The following is a 22,452-nucleotide window of genomic DNA, read 5'->3' on the forward strand; positions in this document are numbered from 1 at the left end:
TGACGTTGCTGTGCAGTCTTCGCGTCTTTCTAACACGCTCATTGTTCAGGGTGCGCTGTTTAAAGCGTAGTAGGAAGTGAACCTTCGCACAGCCGAGAGCACGCGCGCGCAATTTGTGTCGAGAGAGTTGCAAAGCATTTTGAGCAAACTGCGGTCGGGACAGCCTTATAAAGCGCCCATCCGGTAGCCTTCTCATTGTTTTCGGTGTATTACAGGCATGTCTTGTGTATGTGTCGAGCCCCGGCCATTCATTAATGCCTCTAGGGACAGTTAGCTCCGACGCACTTAAAGAAAACGCGAAAGTTCACCTTTTCGCGATTATAGTGCGAGCAGCCAACAGGATTTAAAGAATGTTTGTGCTAGGTTGCCGTGTGTGCGTGTGTCAGTGTGTCTTAAAGCACCACCATTGTGGCATGCCGGCATTGCCATCAACGCCGGGTTAGAGCGTAAATTTTCACAATCCATTGGCGACAGCGCAGAGTTGCGCAAGTGCGCACAAGGTGATGAGAATTCCTTAATGGATATAGGTCATGAATGCGCTTAATTGCGCTCTTTTAGTGTTTTTGGTATCGAATGAGGTATACGGCCAATACCCAATACCCCCCTGCATCTTGACTCAAACGCTCTCACAACGTGGTGCAGGACCCGCCCCTATTTTCCCATTTCGCGAGTCGTGCGTGTCGATAACTCCGCACCGTCTAACTTTTCACTCACTTGGGTGGATGTCTCCGAGGCCATGCGCAAATGCCGAGGCTATTTGCGGCATCAATTCCCAGACTAACTTGCGAGGAGGTATATGTATATAAGGTGTGGTTCCTCTCAACTACACCGCTTTTGCTTTTTTCTTTCTCAGCAAGTATGAGCCGGTAAACTAACCATCTCATTCTTGTAGTAGTGTAGTTGTATGCAATTGAACCCGGATATAACGAATTATTGTGTATAACGAACAGCTTTAAAATTCTCTTAAATTTTGTATAATTTTTTTGTCTATATATAGTATTATTGATATATCGAACTATTTCACGATCCCCTTGGAGTACGATATACATCCGAGTTCTACTGCATTAGTAGTATAGTTTCAGTTGTCCTTCTCATGTTTTCCTCTTTTGTTATCATCTTGCACTGCCTCATCGTTGATGCGTCGTATACCGCGTGTTCTGTATGCGTTCCGCTGTGTCTGGCAGTGACGTATAGGGCACGTATATAGTTATATGGGTGTCGGCTTCCGAAACCAAGCGCGCCTCATTCGCCCGCCTGCGTTCGGTGCCGCGCCCGTGGCTTCGAACACCGCCGCCTGTATACGTATACTTGCCTCCGTCAGCCAACAGCAGCCGAGCCGGGGTCGACCAGTTCGACGAACTGCCTTGTCTCTCTCTGGCGCGCACCCCCGGAGCAGCGGGCGCCGCTGCGACTATTTAAGTCGAGGCCGCGTGCATAAATGCATAAATAGTGACACACGCGCGCCGGAAAAAAAAAAGGAATGGAGAAGCCAGCCGGTGCATAGAGAAAAAGCAGCCCGCCGCGGTCGTCGTCGTCATGGCGTCCCTCCTTGCGCAGCCCTGCATGCCCGATCCACTCGGGCTGGCGGCAAGCCTAACTGTCGGCGAGATGAGAGCGAGTGCGCGCGCTTGCAAGCTCGTGTTCTCGACGTGCCGCCGGGCGCGACTCCGGCATATCGCTCACTGCACGCCGCGTTGTTTATCCCTGCTCGTCGAGGCTACAATGAAGCCGAGTTGGGGAGCGTATATGCCGACAATGTCGCCGAGGAGGAGCGCGACCTCATTGGGTGGTACATTGATCAGAAGCAGTGGGGCCCATTCGAGTGTCATTGCAAAGCACGCAGACAGCGCGCTTGAACCGCGCTCGTGGTCGTCTTCTTGCGCGAAGGCTAAACTTTAAGCAACTACATAACGGTGTCTCTGGGTCCGTCGCCTCGGTTCGCGAAATCGTCTGCGCTACACGACGCGCTTGCGCCATTTGCGGTTTGGTCCGGCGGCGCGCTCCCTTTTCCCCGCTGCGCCTGCATGCCACCACGCCTTCTCGTCGAACTCCGTCGCACTTTTAGGCTGGATGCTGAGCGCAATTTGCGCAACTGGCCCTCTGTTCGCAATGCTACGGCGGGTGCACCTATATAGGCGGGCGGCGATGTTTCATTTTCGTCCCACGCGCGCACCATCCGGCGTCGTGTTGGTGGTGGAAGAGGGGGCCCCCTCCGTCCTTCCGGAACGGAAGGACGAGCTATAGCTGCCGGGCGCCTCTTCTGGGTCGCTCAGCTTCGCAGGGAAAAAGGAAGCTCTTCTCCCTGCGTTTCGTTTCTCTCTGCGGCGGCGACCGCGGCGGCGCCGCCGCCGCTGATGTGTCTGCATGCTGCTGCTCCTCCCGGCGCGTGCGGCGCTGGGCTGGCGCCCATAATCCGGTCACTGGCTCTGGCGGTAATGGGGCCCGGTCCTCCTCTTCTTTTTCGTCGTCCCTGCCCTTTCGGTGCCCCGCGTCGGCAGCTGTCGGCGGCAGCACCGCCCGCGAACGCGTGGGCGACCACCACTACCGCGTACGTCTGCGGTTCCGTCTCTCTGAACGGTGCTGCGGGTCCGCCATTGCGGTGTGCGGACCCGCCTGTGAATATACTGTGCTTGCTGTTCATGACGCGGGACGACCGTATTAACTGTCTCGTGTACGCCTTGTGTGCTATTTGTATTCTGCAAGTCATTGCTCGTGCTTGTCGCTCTCGCCATCTTATCAGTATATATATCACGGCGTGTAAACCAGGCCACGTGTTACAGCACACATCGGCATAAGTCATCGTCGTTCAAGGCTGCCTATGAGGAAACCGAATAGTTCACATGGATGATAATCGCGTGCGTAATTGGCGAGGCATGAAAAATAGCCGAGATGAGTTAGTGACTATAATAGCGTGTTCCGTGAACGTTTCGTTTTACAGCGAGTTCTTGGATAAAGTCAAGCGTGTTTTGCGTTGCTAATGCTCTGAGGCGCTCGAGTTGATCGCGTCTCTGATTGTGAAGCGACATCTACACACGCGTTTATCTATATGAGTGCGGACGCTTCACTCACCTCCGGTCGTAAATTCTACGCCGGCGCCTCTCGCCTCGTACGGCCGAGACTTCAGTGCGTTTTTATCGCGTGCCCCCAATCGGGTGATCTTTTTCGCACTGAGAGGCTGTGGGAAGCTGCGTTCGGACCTGGGCGATCTCTCTAAAAGGCCAACTTAGCGCAGTTTGACTGAGAAGCCGCAGCGGCTTCCAATCACTGCTGAAAAGATGGCTAAATTTGACTTCTTCTCAGCCTTTTTGGTAAAGATCAGAATGAAGTGTCATTAATATCACCCCTGTAGTTGTCGGTGAAACAGATATTGAGGCCGCAAGCAGCGGCACACGGCTGCGCAGTTGCTTATCTTACATGGAACACCTAATTTGTATTCCAGCGTCGATTAATGCTTGCGTCAGGTATTCAAAGGCCTACAGACAGGTCTTCTCTTGCTGGATGGTCTGCATGCTGCACAGCATTGATCAATTTACACACTGACGAGATATGGAATATAATTTTGCTTCGAATATGGATAAAATTCCATCTTGTTTGGCCCGGGACGTACTTTTTAAAGATCTGGCCGCTTTGCGCGCTTTGTATCTCTGGATGCAAAATGTAAGCAAAGCTAAACAATCATGAACCCACATCCATCCTTCGTGTATTCGAACACAGATCCCGATTTTTCTTTTTTTTAATTGTTGCTCACTTTGCATATGCATGGAACGTAGTACTTCGGCAACCGGAGAATCCTTCGTCCACGATGTGGTTTTGGGACATCGAACTCCAATCATTTAGTAGTCGTGAAAAGTATTCGGTGCATACGTCCGAGTAGGCGATCTTTGCTGTTGCTGTAAACATATCCTCCGAGACCGGGCGGCGCGCGGTCACCGCGCGCCGCCCCATCTCGGAGGCCATTCTCTAAACGTGCGCGAAGGAACCCTGGGCCGCGCACCCCTCATCCCTAAATACTCGCCCCCGTAGCCAGAAGACGGGACGCGCAATTTATCTGCCGCACGTGTCGGTCGTGGTCGGCGCTTTAATTAACTTTACTTGTTTGCCGTCTTTTCCTTTTTTTTTTTTTTTTTCTGGTAGTGCTCGTCGCCTTTCTTAGCTGGTCCTTGTTACTTCCGTTATTTTTATTTTTTTTTTTCCTTGCGCCGCCGCTGTAAAAACGCTTTGACGTACGCAATCTTTCTTCTTCTTTACTGTCAGAACGAAAAGTCAGAGCCGTGTTGCCTTTGGGGGCCGTAGAGGCGCTTTTGTTTATTATTTTTGTTCGCTATTTCGTCGGCGTTTTTGTTGTGGCTACTACGGCGGGGCTCGGGCATGCGAGATGGCGACCGGGAACTTGCGCCGTGATGACCCGTGTCGGGAAGGCGGACGGGTAGAGTTGAAGGCAGTTCGAGTAATTTCTCTTTCTCCCTCTTCTAGAGAGAGAGAGAGTAGCGAGAAGTGTTGCGGTGTTACTGTATGTTGTACGTTTCGGAGACATTCCGTTGGCCGGATGAAGCGACGGGAGAGATTATAGATGTCGGACGAAAGGGCAAGAACGGGAGAATGAGGCAAGCTTTATAAAAAAGTCTCAGTTGGCTCTGGTTTATAGCGTCCTTTCTCTTCGTATCGCTGTTTGTTATTAAGTCGGGAGTGAGGGGGTGTTCACGCGAAGGAAGGGAAGGGGTTTGCCGTAGCTCATATCTTCGTGCGTGCCTCGACGTATTGCGCTAGCATTTTTTTTTTTTTTAAAGAATGAACGAAGTTAAATGTTGGAAAGGGGTTCAAGGGAGGCAACGAAAATAAGCGAGACTTTCTTTTATTTTTCTTCGCTCATCGCACGCATGCTCGCCCGCCACCAGTGAAGTGTGGCGGCGGTTGCTCGAGCGTGCCTTGACGATGACTGGTTTCCGTGGCCGCGCGCGCCGTCCGTCGTCGCCTTTTCTTGCGCCTCGGCTGGCTGGCTGGCTATGGTGGCGAGGCCGGCGTGTTCTGCTAAGCGGAGAGCGTCGTCGTCGTCATAAGCCTGACTTCCCTCGCTTTGCATGCGAAGCGAGCGCCTTCGAAAAAAAGTCCTTGGGAAAGGAACTCTCCGTCGTGTGTCGCATTGGGAACTGAACTTTTTCTCTCGCTCCCTCTCCTAGTCAGTGCGTCCTGTTCTCCATTTCCGATTTCTTTGTTTTTTTTTTTTTTTGCACTTTCGTTTCGTTTCTTTGCACGTGTCCCGTCTCAGAGTGGGATTTACTTTTTTTTTGTTGTTGTTTTTGCCTTAACGTTTGCGTGTCTTCAAACTTTTCTGCCGTTTCCTCCTCAGCATCTGCTGCTGTCCTTTTCTTTCATTTTTGTTGCGGCCACGTTCGTGCAGTTACGAGCGTGACGTAACGACGACTGTCGTGCTCGGCCACCGCCGCAGTCCGCTCCGTTTTCAAACTTTCCTTCTCTCGTTTTTTCCTTTTCTTTCCGCGTGCTCGCCGTCGATTGTTCCCCGCCGCCGCTGGCGGAAATCCTCCCCTCTTCTGCCGAAGGGGCCTAATGGAGCCGAGCCGTACCGAAAGTGCAAGCCCGTCGACCCTTCTGTGCCGCCCTGCCCCTGACGCGTCCGGGAGTTCAGTGGCACAGCGACGCGCTTTGCTTCCTTTTCATAATTTTTTGAACCGCAAATCGCCGGCGCAGAATGCCCGTCCTTTTTTGCGCTTACTTATTACGGCGCAGAAGAGGCGGCGACGTACCGTGCAAGTTATGAATCGTGCTCTTCGTCAAGGTTGAGGCATGTAACTCCGTTTTCGAATCATGGGATGTGATGCAACTGCGTGATGTCGGTATTCTGTGAAAGCGGAGGCAAGAAAGGGGTTTCAGAAACTCGTGCCAGAAATTCGCCCACTGCGTAATGTGGATCAGAGGACTTTACGCTTTGGGGGTGGTTTGAGGTTTTTAATGGTTAGGGGTATTCGCATCGTGCTCGGTAACCTTCTCGCTCAATCAAGTCTCTCTCTCTCTCCCCTCTCTCTCTCTCTCTCTCTCTGTGTGTGTGTGTGTGTGTGTGTGTGTGTGTGTGTGTGTGTGTGTGTGTGTGTGTGTGTGTGTGTGTGTCAGCGGTTTAGTTGTGATAACCAATGGAGTTTTAGAATAGGGGCCCCAAAGAAAGCGTCGAAGCCACTGCGCATGCGCGAGACGGAAACTGCGCTTGGGTTTTGCGTCGGGCGCGCTATTTCACTGATTTAGCGGAAGCCCCAAAAGCTTTGCGTCAACAAACATGGCGGCGCCCATCGAAGCGACGGCTCTAACCAAGCACCAAACCGGGCTCGATTCGTGGTAATGCGTGAAGTTCGTAAGCTAGGAGAAGTGACCGCCGTTATCACTTTCTCTCAACTGACGTGTGTAGTTAAGGTTGATTCATCAAACACCGCTAATTCCGAATTCGATTGTCGATTTCATGGCTCGTATGCTTAACGTCCATTAGCTTGGCTGGTGAAGGCATGTAAAGTTGCTTACTCAAAATCGAGCGCAACAAATCGCTAGCTGCTAATAGAATAACCTCTAAATTTTAATTAAAAGCAAGAATGCGAAAGTCAAAATTACTCTTATCAGAAAATAGTGTAGCTTATTTTAATATTTATATTTAAAATAAATTTGACACCGTAGTGGCGCTGCAAGCGCATGACGATATCCGCAAACGCAAAGCCCTGTCTTCACTGCTGCGTTCCCCAACGCTATAACAACCAACAAAGCTAGTTTATTCTAAAACTGTCTTTATTGTTGAATCACGCGCATGCGCACGAGACGGCCAGGTCTGGATCAACAGAGCTGGGACACGCGTCTTGAACAGGCACATGCGTGCTTACTTTCTCCGCCGTCTGCTGTTCAGTTTCTAGCGCTGTGATAAAGCAACGTTTCGGCTAGCCTCCTCCACCAGCTCTTCTCAATGTTGCACACTCCACGGACCCCTTCCATAACGGCGTCGCATACTAACGGTTGTGGCGCGCGTCCTCTAGATTGGTGGCATGGCGTAGTTAAATGACTAGCTGCTGGGGGCGTGGCTCGCAATGAGTCATCGTTATTTGTGTCCTGCCGAGTATTGATCTGGCTTTTCTGGCGCAGGGAATTATTCCGCGTTGTCGGCACAGGTGACGGGCGTGCGTGAAAGGGTGGAGCTTTTTTTTTTTTTTTTTTTTTCGTCTCTTCGGTTCGTGTTGGTCTTATCCTGTCGTCATTCCACGGTGACTGCACAAGCTGTGCGCCTCGCGGCTGCTTGCTGTAGCGCCTTCTCGACGAGGCCCAGGGAACGGCGGCGGCGGCCGCGGAAACCAGTCATCGGCGAAGCACGCTCGAGCGGCCACGCCGTCGCTTCACTTGACTGCCGAGTGCGTGCTTCAACTGCTTCGTCTGCACCGCTTATTTTCGTTCCCTAGCCTCTTCCTGCTCCTTCTTTTTCTTGCATTTTCGCGCTCCTTGCACGTATAACGACGAACTTAACGCGTATCCTGTGTCGGAGTACGGCGGAGCTGCTCTTTACTTCTATATATTTTCTTTTTCTTCGGTCTTGCCGAACTTTAAATCCGTCCGAGTGTGTTGAGGCTTGCGCAAGTTGCTAATTCGTATAGCAAACGCATGGGCACTGCGCGGAAACCCGAGGCCGCGATAGAAGGAAACTCAAACACCGTCGTTGTTGCTCGCCATGCGTGCGCGGCGAACGGGAAGGTATAATTGGCGATTGTAGAAAAAATGTGGTTGATCCCTCTTATATAGGAATCGGTATAGAACACGAAAGTTAAACGTGTCTTCACAGAAGTAGTGTAATGTTTATTGCACATTGATATATAATGTCTATTGGTGTTTTGTGGCTAAAGCGCCCTTAGGCGTTGATGCACCCACGCTGACGCCTGGTGGCACGTCTCCTCCATCACGACTACCAACGTCGATGACCATGAGCAACCGTCGTGCATATGGAAGCTGCACTACGCTGCACACGCTAGCACAACGCGAAAGACGAAGCACGTAACTGACACACTAATACAACGCGCAAGACAAAGCACGTAACTGAATCGTCACCGAGTCAAATCAGCGCGTACAGCGCGTCGTAATTGCAGCCTCCGCGATCAACTTCAGAAACATTTTCAGAGCTAATTGCGGACGCAACGCTCCGCTGTGCTGAGTACGGTGAACGCCACCTAGGTGGCGTTGGTAGTGCTTCTTGATGCCAGCGTCCCTTCGAATGCTGGCATCGAGGCGTCGTAGTGCTGAGACCACCGAAGCGTTCACTGTCGGTGCGCGTTAGTGTCATAATGCAGTACTTCTCTTTTCTGCTCGTAGAAAAAAAATAAAAAATAAAGCGCGCCGCACGCCTGACGCTTGGATTTTCCAACCAGGCACATGACATGTATAGTAAACACGCCCGTCCGCGAGATTTCAGAATGTGGGAACAGTTCAAAAAAGCTGAAATACATTTAATGGCGCATTCTGAAGTTCATAGGCCTATACGCGGCATTCCTTTGTTACTCCAGAATGGATGTATATTTAGGCCACAAACATTTGCGCAGTTCCTTGTTTTTTCTTTGTTCCTTTTTTTTTTTCCTCCCTGTCCTGCAGTTCCCGTATAGAACTTACGTGCATGGGCATCGAGATTGCTATAGTGTGCAGGCGAAAAGGAGAGCGTCAGCGGTATATATATACGCGGTTGTATAGCCTAGTGCTGCGTTGTATATATATATATATATATATATATATATATATATATATCAGTACGGCTATCAAGTTATTCTATATAGTTTTGTTTCGTGTGCACTGTTCTAGGCCAACGCAAGTACCTAGCTGACAGCGTAATCACGCGGACACGAGCGCCTGTCTTCAACCACTGCTTTTACTTCGCGAACTGAACCGATCAGTTCGACCTTGGTTGCAGATCGATGGGTGTATACCGAGCACACGAGTTGTGGCGGCTCTGAAGTATGTCTAACAAACATCCTCTATAGCTGATGCTTTTGGAAGCGCGACGTTCGAAGTGCTCCGTGTAGATAATGTTCACCTGTTCAGCGGTGGGCAACGTATACAGCGTCGGCTATCCCTCTATCCAAGCTCGCAATAAAAGGTTATATTTGGAACAATGCACGGTCGACCGTGTCTTCGCCTATTGGAACGAACTTGTCTGCAAGGCTCGCACTTGTTGAATTTGTAACATCATACCCGCCGTGGTTGCTCAGTGGCTATGGTGTTGGGCTGCTGAGCACGAGGTCGTGGGATCGTATCCCGGCCACGGCGGCCACATTTCGATGGGGGCGAAGTGCGAAAACACCCGTGTGCTTAGATTTAGGTGCGCGTTAAAGAACTCCAGGTGGTCTAAATTTGCGGAGTTCCCCCACTACGGCGTGCCTCATAATCAAATCGTGGTTTTCGCACGTAAAAACCCCATAATTAAAACATCTAAACATCTTCCACGCCTCCCCCCCCCCCCCCCGCCCCCCATGGTTGCATCATCGGGCTTGTATTTATTATTGCTTGTTGAAACGAGACCATACACGAGACAGAGCGGGAAATAGCAGGCCGACAGCTGCCACCGGAAACGGGCATAACACAGGTGTGCTCTTGAGGAAGTGGGGAATATATAGTAATAGAAGATATACGAAGAAGGAAGGATGGAAGGTCACACATCAGAGGAACTCGATATTGCAAACACCGTCGTTTTTTTTTTTTTTTTTTTTCGTTTCAGTTCCGCATCCGTTATGTTGATTCAGCCAGCAGCCTGTTCTGTGCCCTCACCCGTTTCCCATACCTCATTGACTCCTCTCTGCTTTTCGGAGAAAATAGTCTCATTTATCCCGCTCTGCGCTAATCGAACGCCGGAGCGTTGCATAATCGAGCGAACCGCCTTGTTGTTCCCCGTTCTTCCGACCCGCCGTGCCCGGCCTATAGCGCCTGCTTGCTGCATGGAAGAGGGGGGTTGAAGTAACGATGGCTTCTTGCATGAGGCGGTGTGTCTGACGCCGTCCGGCGAGACTTCGTTGCTGCTGCTTTTGTTGCCTCCGCTGTTGCGTGATCGAGACCTCGCCATCGTGTGTGTACGCGGCGTGCCTCGCGGCCCTCTCCTGGACGCTCCATTCGCCGGCTTTTCTCGCTCACGATTGATGCCGTCGTCTGAGGCCTCGAGTCGGCTGGTCGGCGTTGTGGGGGTGATTATGAAACCGGAGCCGGCAAGCAGCGGCCGACCAGCGCTGCGTGCGTCGCGCGAAGGGGCCACGTCAGGCGGTTGACGTTCTCGAAAGCGCTCTCAGGGACGGCTGACGGGCGATCCCTCCAGTCGGCGACGGATAATGCGTTCACCCATCAGCCTCCTCGTCACCCTAATACCGTGCAGTGTCAGTAATAGAGACGCCGGAGCAGTCGTGTACGAGGCATTCGGGAGAACGCACACGCGAAGCTGCTATAGCGTGTTGGACATGTCTGCGTTTTGCGCGTGCAGCTTAGCCGTTGTGATCTCGGGTTCTTCATTGGCGAGCTACTATAGGCTCCCTTCAATGGTCAGGCGGCGCAGCGATCGGCTCAGCCGTCAGCGCCGCCGTGTCAGTTCCGCGAAACACCGAGGCGGCCACTTCTACGAAGGCATGCTTCTGCGGCGCTCATTTGAAACAAGTCGGGCGTTCTAAACTAGTCTTTAAGGCAATTGAAAACATTGAGGCCCATTTTCGACCACCGACACTCGAGAAAGGACGTCAACTTTACGACAACAACCATGTATTTCGTGTCAAAAGAGTAAACAGGACGGACATCGCAGCAAAGTTCTGGTCACGACAAATAAAGCACGTTTACGACGTCGAACTCAAAGTAAGTGAACAAATAAATAATTTATTCCGCTTAAGAGGGCAAATACGGCCGTAGACGTTTTTCAACTTTCATTTGTATCTTCAGTATACTTCGAGCGTGCCTTGCTTATCACATTTGTCGAGGTTTTGGTGAGTTGGAAGGTAACTTGAATGATTCTTTATGGCGCTTTTTGCTCCGTTGACAAAGTGCCTCGAGCATATTCTGGTGTTGTCATTCGGGCTCCAGTGTGAGAGGTCATCATCGCTGAAACATAACAGAGAGCAATCAGCTGACACTAAGCAACACCTGAACAAATGTGTGCTAGCGTGCGCGAGAGAAGTGCTATTTTGCGAATACTCGATGTGTGCTGCGGTGCACTCCAGCCTTAGTTCTGTTGTTCTAAATGCGAGAAAACGTCGGCATGAATGAGCCCGGTTTCAGCAGTCGCGTCTTGATCCAGACGCAGAAAGGAGCTGCACGTTGGCTTATTAATGCACAACAAGAACTACAGTGCGTACAAAGGTCCAACGCGGAGCGCTTACGAAGCTAGATTTGACACATAACAACCACTGTGCATTTGTTTTTTGAGCGAGAATAGCTCAACAATTATCCAAACCAATTTACAACAGCGGGAATCAGATCACGCGTGTTTATGCAGTTGTCGCTTTATTGTGCGCTTTCATGGACGCTGCCTTGTGTGTGTGTGTTTTTTTTTTGCGTTTGCGTCATAGTTCAACAGAAATTCGCAAGAGCGACTCTTACTTGACGGCCCGAACCACGACGATCCACCTTCAGCCACCGGGTTTCTCCCCACAGCCTTGAAGGGAAGCGGCACAATTTGATGCCGACATCCCCTTCGCGGTTGTGAAAATACCTAAAGCAGCAGCATATGCGCATGTTATTTTTGTTCACACTTCTCACGGAGGAGCTGCCGAGTGGTCGCGGTGAATCCATTGATAAATCCGAAAAGGAAGCTTTCAGGCGTGCCTGAGCGCAGTACGGCCAAAGGTGAAACTGGCGGTGAGGGCCTACTCGCGGGTGCTCACCGCCGCTGCTAGGTGGCGCGACATGTACCGCCAAACTGCATTGAAGGGTGCCTATATAGAACATTTTGAGTGTATGAAGATTTATTGACTAACTTGCCTCACTGTACAGTACCATGTTCCTGTTCGTGAGCCGCTCATATCCCTATTGGAACACACCCATATGCCCCGTACCATAATCCTATATGGTCATATGGGTTTATATCGGAACATACATGGTCGTCTCATACAGTATCTTATAGAATTATAGACAGTGAATGTGGGGCATAGGGAATACTTCAAAAGGCATAGCACGAGATCGCTGGTTCTGACTGCGGCAGGCGTACTAAATATGTAGTGGGGACGGAATGGTAAAAACTTTTGACGTTATGAACTAAGGCAACGTCGGACAACTTAAGCTTTACGGCGTCCCTCATAGTTATACTATGGCCCTTGAACGTAATACGACATCATCGATAGATTGTATATAGTAGATAGTGGACACAGTCGGTGCATACCAGTTGTGAATATATCTCTACTTGTTGATAGGCTTCGGAAAGTCTGCAGTCTTCTTCAAACTGCTAAAGAACAGCGTTAGGAGTTTCGAAAGCCGTGATTAGCTTCCGTATTGTAGATGAACGCCCCTAACATACAATCACAGAGTAGCGTTTGGAGCTCAGCGCCTTCAATTGGTCGATAGCAGCTCCAGCCTCTGCGTTGTCTCGTGCGCCTTCCGTGTACATGTCGTTGTGCCTTTGCGCCATACTACAAATTAGATGACCCATCTATCAGCCCGTACAGCCACCCTCACCAGCTTGTGCGCAGCCTTGCGCGGTTCTCGCGAGTGAAAGAGCTGCATAGTTAAGACTTCTCGGCTCGCCTTCCCTCACCCCCTTTCGTCTGCTGTCCTCATTGCGGTGCGGACAGACAGAGCGACAGCGCTGTGCGAGCACTGCCGGGCCGCTGCATCGTCGTTGAAGCTGTCTGACCCGGCGCTTGAAGCGCGCTACAATGGGGGCGCTGGCGCACCAATAGACTTGTCTGACTCCTCCTCTTAAAGTCTTCGCCGTCATGACCTGGCTCTCCGCGGTCAAATGCGCCCCCCCCCCCCCCCTCTCAATAAGGGGGGGTCTATATAAGTGTTCCGCCTCTATGCGCATGTGGTAGTCTATATACGCCGCTGCCACAAAGCGCAAAAGGAGGCGGCTGGATGAAACAGGCGCGCACCTGTCTGCGTCACGCACAAGGGCGCATTATCCTTTGATCAGGCGCTATTAGCCAAAACGGGTCGTCCGCCCCGCTGTCTGCGTGCTAGATTTTTTTCCTTTGCTTAACCCTTTTGTTATCCCGTCCTCACTTTTTGTTTTCTTGCGCTTCGCGTCTTTAGCGACTGAGCGTGTACGTTATTATTATAACCATTGCGCAGACGCCCCGCGCATTATGTTATATAGCGAAGTTCGCCGCCATGATCGGTTCGTTTATTCAGGAGCTGCGGGGGTCTCCGTCACGCTGTGTTATTGTGTCAGAAGCGAGGAAAACAATGAACTGCCTCACGAAAGATCCCGCGCCACGCCCCGTCCGCCGTATAGCGGTTAACTTGGCAACTGTTGGTTGCCGTTCTTGTGATGGCTCCATGCATTTATAGTGATGGTGTGTAAGCGATGACCGCGACGAAATGGGATTGCGAAGTAATGTGTGCGGTGTCAGTAATACATCGTTGCATAGCTGAACGATGAACGTTCTAGCTGCTCAGACAAGGCGTACGCATCGTTAGATCGCTGTTATCGCCCCTGCCTGGTACCATCGTGCAACTAGCTTGACGTAGGCAGTCCGGGGGAACTAATATACTGTTTTGAAATTTTCAAATCGCCAAAAGCGATATAGTAGCGCTGCACACTACGTAACGAACTTGGTCCTATAGCCATCCCCATTTTAGAGTCGTAAAATCCGTCCAAGGTTTCACCGTATGTTTCAGAAAACTTTCCCATTGATTTTCCCACATCGTGCGCACTTAAGTGGCCTTTTTTAGGGAAACGCAGTTGTTTCCCGAGTTGCATTGCGTCGCAAAAAGGTCAGCTTTACAAGCATTGCGCGGATTGGTTGCTCTCGCGTTCATTTATCGCGCGGGAATAGCGCTATTATGCAAACTTACGAAGCCCCGACGCTTTCATCGGTAAACAAGATTAATTACCCCTGCCTCGTCCTTCCTAATGCTTTTATATCAGAGTTGCTTGACATTGTTTCAACTATCCCACCGGGGACGTGCTTCCGTCTAGTCGCTTCTCTCACGGGGAGCTAGCTGCGTGGCTGGGAACAACGTCGAGAAGGATTGATTCGTCCGCTATCGCGGTTCGCCATGCACCGCTTATGGATCGCCGTGCGTGAGGCGGGTGTGGATCAACCCCCCTGCAACAGGCGTCCCCGATGTGCAAGTCTCCGCTTCTTCCGTGTCCCCATGCCGTGCTCTGGCGTGCGTGCGCGCTGGCCCATTCATATCGCGCGCCGACGCGACTCTGGCCGCCGACGCAATTACCTCGCTCGCGTGAGGACCGGGTCCTGCATGCTGCCGTGCGTCTATTTACACTGCTCGTCCCCGAATGCTGAATGAAAACAGCAGAACGGCGCCGGAGTGCGCGTCGATCGTTCTTTTCCTAGGAGGCTGCAGCCACCGCGGCTCTCGGCGGGGGTGTCTTGTAAACCCCCGCCATCCGTTCGGCACGTCTTCGGCCCGCATTAAATGTCGGCACGCTCCCTTCTGTAGCGGTGCCGTAGTATAGTGGCCTGCCGAGCCGGTTTCCTGCCAACGTATTACCTGAGTTAGCTGCGGGGGCCTTGCCGGCAGCGCCAGACGAGATAGACCCTTCTGTGGCGCGAAGAGGCTCGCTTTTGATTTTCTCACGGGCCGAGCATGGGTGCGGTGGGACAGAGCCGACCCGTTCTCTTCCTCCTGCTCGCTTGTACTTTATACTATAGCGCTGTCGGACAAACGGGCGCATTTGTATTACGAGACGCGGCGGCGCTAGCGTTGTTCACACGCGAAGGCTTCAACGGATGAGGCGAGGCCCCCTCCCCGTGCATGGGCCCTGACGCGTCAATTGCCGCTGTTTTTTCTTGCGTAAGTCCGAGTACGTGCGTTGGTGCCTCTCACCGTATTCGACAGAAGCACAGTCGGCGCGAGCAGCAGCAACAGCGCCGATGCCGGAACCGGTAGCGGTGCCGATTGAACCGCGGCCACTTTGGCGTCCCCTTCCCCCAGGAGTGCTTGTGGCGGAAGGTCGGCGCGAACGTGTCCGGGGCCCTTTAACCGCGCAGCGGGCTCCTTTTATCGTCGTCTTAGTGCTGTGTTTTGTCGGCTGCTTCTGCGCGCGTGCGCTCTTGATTCCTTTGGCCGCCGCCGTCGTGTCGTTTCACACCCGGTGCCACTGCTCGACTCCGCCTGCCTGAAGAGACGAGCCTGAGTTATTGCTCGACCAGCTATAGGTCGCTACCATCACAGGGCAGCCCTCTTCGTGCCTTTTCTTTTCTCTCTAAGGCAACACATTACTCCTGTTCAGGGAATGAAGCAGTCGGTACCCGTTAACTGCCAGCCGACTCGCGATAAGGAAACGTGCTGGTTGAGTTAAGAGTTTGATTTGGGACTGCAGGTACTCGCGAATGGCGCCGTATAGGCCTGTTCTGTGACCTTGGCGATTTGGCTTGGCTCCGTCTGACCCCTCCCGTCTTGTTGAATAACAGCTCTGACCTTGTCTTAGATGGCTTCTTGAGTCGCTTCTCGGGATGCCCGTGACCCCGAAACGTAATCGCCGACTTATTGCCTGTGCAGTGTAGGTAGGCGCCATTCATTTGGGTTGTTTGACACGTAACCTGGAACGTGTGTACGCGCCCGACTGCGAAGTGTCTGAACACGTCGGTCACGAAAAAGTTGCACATACATTCTTACTGTTTCGACGTTCACCATGGATTTCATGGATGCATGCGTACCCACTGAAGTGTATATATAGGTTGTCCCAAAGCACAGGGCAAGGTACGATTTTAAGACCTAAGGTGTTCGGTCGTCAAAAATCTGGCGATCGAACAGCGTGGGTTTCTTGTAACAGCTTGTAACACTGTGCACACGGCATGCATATTCTCATTCCGCCGCAAATGCTTTTGTGCTACGAACGCTTTTGTTGGCAGGTGTACGTGTGTTGTACTATATATATATATATATATATATATATATATATATATATATATATATATATATATATATATACAGAGGACATATAGTCATTTAGTTAGCCTTTCCAATCGCGTTGACTGTTGCCGTGTGCCAGAATGCTGGGTTTATTTTTATATTTTTTTTTATTTAAAAATGCCTTACAGGCCTCAATTCAGGCATTGAGTAAGGGGGGCAGTACACAGAAAACACACAGAAATACATAGAACATTTGGTTCTGATGTTGTATTGAATTGACAAGTTATCTTCCTTATCTGCCTATCGTTAGTTTCCTTATGACAGAAGAAACTGGCATCGACAATTCGATAGTAAACATTTAGATTGCTGTTATTGGGACCGTAGCGCTTAACTAGACCTATAACTGTATCAAACTAGCCCAAAAATCTGTAATCCTACATTTAGAATGCACCTATAATGCAGTATAAACATAGCGTCAAGCTGTTTGCTTATCGAATCGCCTCCTGCGTTCGCCTCTGGTTCTTTTCTACACAAAGTGCGCCGCGCGCACGCCCGACATCGCGTTTCGCGTCCGTGCGCTGTTTGTCTGGAACCTATAGCGCGACCTGGATCTTGCATGCAAATACAGTCGGCTTATGCTTGCGTTTCGCATGGGACGAACGCGAATCGATTTCGGTGCACATATGGGACCACGACGCTCTTCTATAGCTTGCATGATTCTGAGGAGCCGAAGACGTGTGTTCAAGGAATACACGAGCTGCTCCTCCTATGCCACGCTGTGCCTTCCTGCTGGCGAGCGCGTTATGTAGAGTGGAAAGTTTTGCCTGTTATGTGTTCTCGCCGACTGAGCGCGTCTCTGCAGAATTGCCGCTCGGCTGGGCCGGCCGTTCGTGCACCGAGAACCGTGATGGACGCACGTGGGGCTTATTTTCTTCGTCTCGGTGCGCGTGCTTTTAGTTCCTCGTCTCGAAGCCCCGTGCTTAGCCCAGCCAGTCCGTCCCTTGCGAATGGCTCAAGAGCCGTCACGGCGACTCGCTCTCCGCTGCTGAGCACGATGTCGCGGGCTCGGTTCCCGACCGCGGCGGCGGCCGCATTTCGATGAAGCCGAAACGCTTGTGCAATTAGTCTCAGCTGCGCGTCAAAGAAAACACCAGGTTGTAAAAATAATGCGGAGTGTAGCTTTGGGACGTTAAACCCAAGGAATCAATCGGGGGCCGTACACTCGGTCAACCAATTTCTGTGATATCGCTTTCAGAGTGGCATTCATCAGATATAAGCCAAGCGGATAGGATGTCCATCGCTCCAATGAGATGGTTTGGACAGATCAATAAACGAGAAGGAATCGATTCAATATTGAATGGAGCCACGTGCACGGCTGATGTGCTTCCTCGGGCACCGTGTATACAGTCAGAGCCGTAGCTTCCCTGCACACTGACCTCATTGTTCCGATTCCATATGCTCAAGTTTTTTTTATTGCGATAGCAATTATATGGACACTCCTAAGCAGATTTCTGCCGTCGGCGTCGCCATTGCCGTCGCCGTGAGGTTCCGCATGACGTCAATGGAGATGAAATCGTCGCCGCGCGCCGCCGAACGCTGTATGTGCGAGTGAAAGGGCGCGAGGGACGCGCGCTTTCACGGGGAGTGAACGCACGGCGAACAAACGCGCGTTCTGCGCCGTGCTCCCTGAAGGGCTGCAGAAGTAGGCGTCTCTTTCCTCCTTTACAATCACCATATATGTAGAGCAAACGCGCCTTCTTCCGACTCGCGAAAGGCCTTGGGGGAGGGGGGAGAGAGAAGGGAGGCGACGTTTAGCTGCGGCACCAAGTGCCTATTTACATCAGAGGCTCCGGCAACAGTCACCAACGCCGCACGCATTTTGAGCGAACGCGGGCAAAACGCCGACGGCGTCGACAACATGCAGTTCTGCGTGTTGCCGGTGCTGCTGCATGCCGAAGTTTATACAGCTGATAAAGCTACTATCATTACTCCGTATAGCTCTCTACAAATTTGCTATCGCAATTGATGCTTCGCCTTTTTGTTCTTGCTCCCACAGCCAGCCTCGTTTAGTCGAGACCGGTGCACATGCCTCGCCTTTATACGAATTGCATGTCCGTGGTCGTTCTTTCTGTCACGGCCTTTGTTCCTCTGCTTTCCAATGAGGTGCCATGGCCGAGGCACTTCGATGCCTGCCGCCTTCCGCCATTGTTGGGCGGCGAATATGAATGAAGCGCGGAAAGAAGGATCGCGCGCGGCCTTTCGATGTCTGTCTCGTTCTCCGTGCGCGCGAGGAGACGTGGACGCGCGCGCCTATCAGGCCGTCGCGTAACGGCCTCCACACCCGTGCAGTCTCTTTTGTCTCGAGCTCGTGTTAGTTCACTTCCGCAGTTCCTGCGTGCGTACATTTGTCACGTATCCGTCAAGAGTGTGACGCCTACAATATCGCGGACGCCGTGTGGGCGTTTCGCCGAGGGGTGTGTGCGTGAATGTTTGTGTGAATCCGTTTCGGACGTCCCGTCGGTGCCTGTAGCTTTCGGTTTGAAAGGCTGCTGCAGAGACCGTAGTATTTCGATTTTTTCTTTTCTTTGCGGTGTTGTATGTGTTGGCGCGGCAAGCTATACAGCGGCCTACATTCGGCTGCGAAGCCTTTGGCACGAGGAGGGCCTCCCGTCATCTGCAGCTGCTTATTACGTTCTATATTGGCGAGCTCGGTTCGTGGAGCGCGTGTACTGCTTGCCGGGCGAAGTGCGCGTTCGTGTGCCGTGTGTTCTGTTGGCGAGGAGGCGTGGATGGGTGGGTGCCCATTCCTTAGGTTGCCGTGGTGGACCGCCCAGAAAGCGGGTGCAGTGAACGTAGCGCGTCCGTTCTTGTGGGTGCTCGTGACCTGGCCTTGGGGTCGTGCGAGCGCGTCTATAGTCACTAAAACAGTCCAGTGCAATGCTGTTGAGGCTAAAGAGGCAATGAGGTCCGGCACTGGAGGAAGCCATTCCTGCGTGTAGTCTCTGGTGGTTGCGCGTGATTCCTGCAAAGTAGCAGCGGCCAGCTGAGAGCGGAGCGGCTGCCACTGACGCTTTCGCATTTCTTTTAGCAGTGCGAAGTCACTGACACTCAACATCACCAGCAAGTCAAACCGGCACTCTGCCTTTCCTTTCGCTGGCAAGCTCGAGAAAAAAAAAAAAAAAAAAAAAGCGCCCGTATCTGTGTTGGTGCTTACAGCACGAGAATTGTAGAGTAGCTTTTACTTGCCGAACATGTGCGATCGTATGCAGTTACGTGCAGTCTCGCGCGTTCTCGGAGCATGCAAGGCGTAGCCGACACGTTTAGAGTTACTGTGTATGCTCTTTGGTAGCATATACAGTATAACTCGATCTAGACACGTTCAGTCTGGCAAGTCGATGCGTAGCGTGTTACGAGCGAGCGGCAGGACAAATCGCTGCTGTGTCGACGAGTGTGGACGTATAGCATCGTACGTTTGCCTGTCACTTCGATCAATCATTAGATCGCGGTCGCTAGTTGCAGCTTCGGCGATGCTGCACGGTATTAGCGCGTCTACTATATGTGCGCGTCGGCGCGGTGGGCCATGTTCCGGGGCCGACCTAGCTGTCAACGTTCCCGCACCCCCCGATCTTTTCTGTTGAACGGTCAGCGCGTGTGGCTTTTTGCGAGGAGCGGGGCTTGTGGCGTAGTGGGGGCGGTTCCTTGTACGTTATCTCGGGAACGCGCTCGCTTGGCTCTGCACAAACGCGCAGGCAAGGGCCGTGTCAGCCTCGTTACTTATATTTCTTCTCCCGCTTTTGTTGTTCCCTTCATTCAAAACGTGCCCCTGACCCCTTAGCGTGTTTGAAAGCGGAGTGCGAGCTCATCGAATAAAAGGTGCCGAGGGCAGGCCGCAAATCTCGGGCGTGCGAGATTCGATATGTGTCGCCGCCGCTCTATATATATATATATATATATATATATATATATATATATATATATATATATATAATTTTTTAGCTAATCCAGGGCGCCTCTTTTGAACGCGTTTCGTATACTTCGATCCGTGTACGGTACGTTCGCTCAAGTGCACTCTTCCTTCTCGCTTGACCTATTGGTCCGGTTTTGCATCGAGCGCCTATACGTTTTGAAACCTTGTATCAAAGGGTGTGTGTATACAGGTTGCACCTGCACTAGGTGACGAGGGTTACAGAATGGATACGAAGAGAAGGGAAGCGCAGTCGAGGTCGGCAGAAAACCAGATGGGATGATGAAGTTAGGAAATTTGCAGGCGCAAGTTGGAATACGCTCCAACTTGCGCCTCGCTCCAACGGTGGTATCGTCTCTCAGCGCTACTCGGCGTAATCGCTACGCGCTCCCAGCGATTCGAGCGTGCAAGCTACGAAGCGGTGTCGATAGCGCGCGAGGTTACGATCGCAGCCTGCCGGCGAAAGGGGAGACCGTCGTCGGACCCCGCCCGACACGGGCAGCTGCTGAACAAACATTAGCGAGCCCTGCCTCCCTCCCACTTCACCTTCTCTGCCTCCCGCCTCTCGAGCGCTCTTTTCATCCGGCTGTCCCCCTTTTCCCGCCGCCACTCCCGTTTCTTTCATATGTACACACTTGCGTTGTTTCAAATTGGCTCCCCCTTTTGCCCTCGCCATTGACATCTGGGCGCCCGGTGGACGCCGGCGCCGCCGTGTCTTTCTCCCTCACCTCGCGTTTATCTCTGCTCATTTTCTTTTCCCAATGTTCGGCATCACCCCGCCACCCACCCATTCCTGACTCCCAGTGTTGGCGGGGTCGTGGTCGCGTGTCGTCGGAAGGTGGGGTAGGAGGCCGGTGTTTAAGCCCGCATGATCTTCGCACTTATGGGTGTCCTCCCGGCGTGAATGCGGCGGTCTTTGTGCTTTTCTAATCATTCGTTGCTCTCGGACGCCGTGCGCGATGATGGGTCTTCGAGCCGGCCTTGCGGAGTCCTTTAATCTCTCTCCATGAAATTACCTGCCCCATTGCTCTGTCCCTTTCGATTGCCTTTCGTGACAAACGTGCATTTAAGTGCAGCGAGTGGCAACAGCCTATTGTCTCTGCTGCTCCACAGTGCCATTGTCTGCAGGTGCCCGAGTGGAACCGTTTCCTTGCCTCTAGGGGCCATTTCTGTTTCCCAAGTGTTGTTTTGGCTCGCAAACTGCTTTGTAGGACGTTGTAAAAGTGGGACAGTTATGATTGCTCACCGTGTCATCTCCAGTCAGTGTGACACAGCAGCGAAGCACTACCGTATGGCTGTGCTAAGTGCAATTTGTGGCTGTCGTGGTAGCATCGTAGCATGGTCATACCAAAATGTTGAAAAATGTCTTGTGCTCAAATATTTTTTTCACCTTTCTTTATTCGCAGACAATGGCCCTTGAGTCTGAGCACTGTCTTGGCAAAGACCGTGGCACACCAGATGAACACATCCCTGAAGCTGAAGGCTGGGGGCTACACAGATGAAGGTACAGTGTCCCTTAACATAGCTTGTTTTTAATAGCTACCCACCATGTTAGCTCAGTGGCTGTGGCATTGTGCTGCTCAGCATGAGGTCAGCTTTTATTTCCAGCTGTGGCGACTGCATTTAAATGCTGGCAAAACGCAAAAATTCTTTTGTTAATTAGACTATAGCTGCATGATAAAGAACTCGGGTGGTAAAAATTTTTCCGGAGCCTTCAATTATGCCACCCTTCATAGCCCCAGTGTTTTAAGCCCCACGAATCATTCTTTCATAAGTATAGGAAGCACAGGAATTGTAGATCAAATGATGTAGTACTCTTAATTCGTGCATAAGGCAAGTCTAACAGTATTTAGTAGTTCTTCATAGTTTACTGAAAGTGGAACACTTATCTCTCTGGTGTCCACCGAGAAAAATCTTTCACATCATTGTGCACCATATCGACACACACATACTTGTGCTGCGGACTATGGCCACGATAGTTCATAATTCGGATTAAACCATGTCAAGTGCTGTTATAGTTCACAAACTTTACGAAGAATTGTGTCTGCGGCTGTCAGAATTTTTTTTCTTAATCGTGAATCTGAGTTGTGAGGCAGGCCCTTGTCATGAGTTTTGTTTTGTGCCCTGCAGACTTGGCCGTTGGCAGACTTCGAGCAGCTGCATTGGAGGCACTGGCTGAGCAATGTGCCCTCTGGAGAGAACAACCTGAACTGGCTCAAGAACTGCCCCACACGCCTGCAGCATCCCTTCCCGTTTCAGCGCATGGAGTGCGCAACAACAGGCGCAAGATGGAGGATCGCCACCTGGCACTCCCAGACCTCAACTTTGCACTAGGACTACAGGTAAGCATTAGTCTGAAGCTTCGCTTGTCATTTCAGGTGAAGCCCTGAGTTCAGCCCACAGTGTGATGAACTTGATCTCTTAAATGTGGAGCTAAATGATTCTTTGGTAAAAAGAACAGA

General features: G+C 51.6%; 1 protein-coding gene across 1 annotated transcript in view; it reads left to right on the plus strand.

Moving 5' to 3' along the window:
• LOC119446654 (uncharacterized) overlaps positions 1–22,452 on the plus strand; it is a 97,403-nt gene that overhangs the window by 64,333 nt on the left and 10,618 nt on the right. Inside the window, 2 exon segments of the mRNA XM_049664318.1 lie at positions 21,397–21,494; positions 22,121–22,332. Of these exon segments, the coding sequence (XP_049520275.1) occupies positions 21,397–21,494; positions 22,121–22,332 (310 nt within the window).

Source organism: Dermacentor silvarum, chromosome 3 (assembly GCF_013339745.2).
Source record: "Dermacentor silvarum isolate Dsil-2018 chromosome 3, BIME_Dsil_1.4, whole genome shotgun sequence".
Lineage (NCBI taxonomy): Eukaryota > Metazoa > Arthropoda > Arachnida > Ixodida > Ixodidae > Dermacentor > Dermacentor silvarum.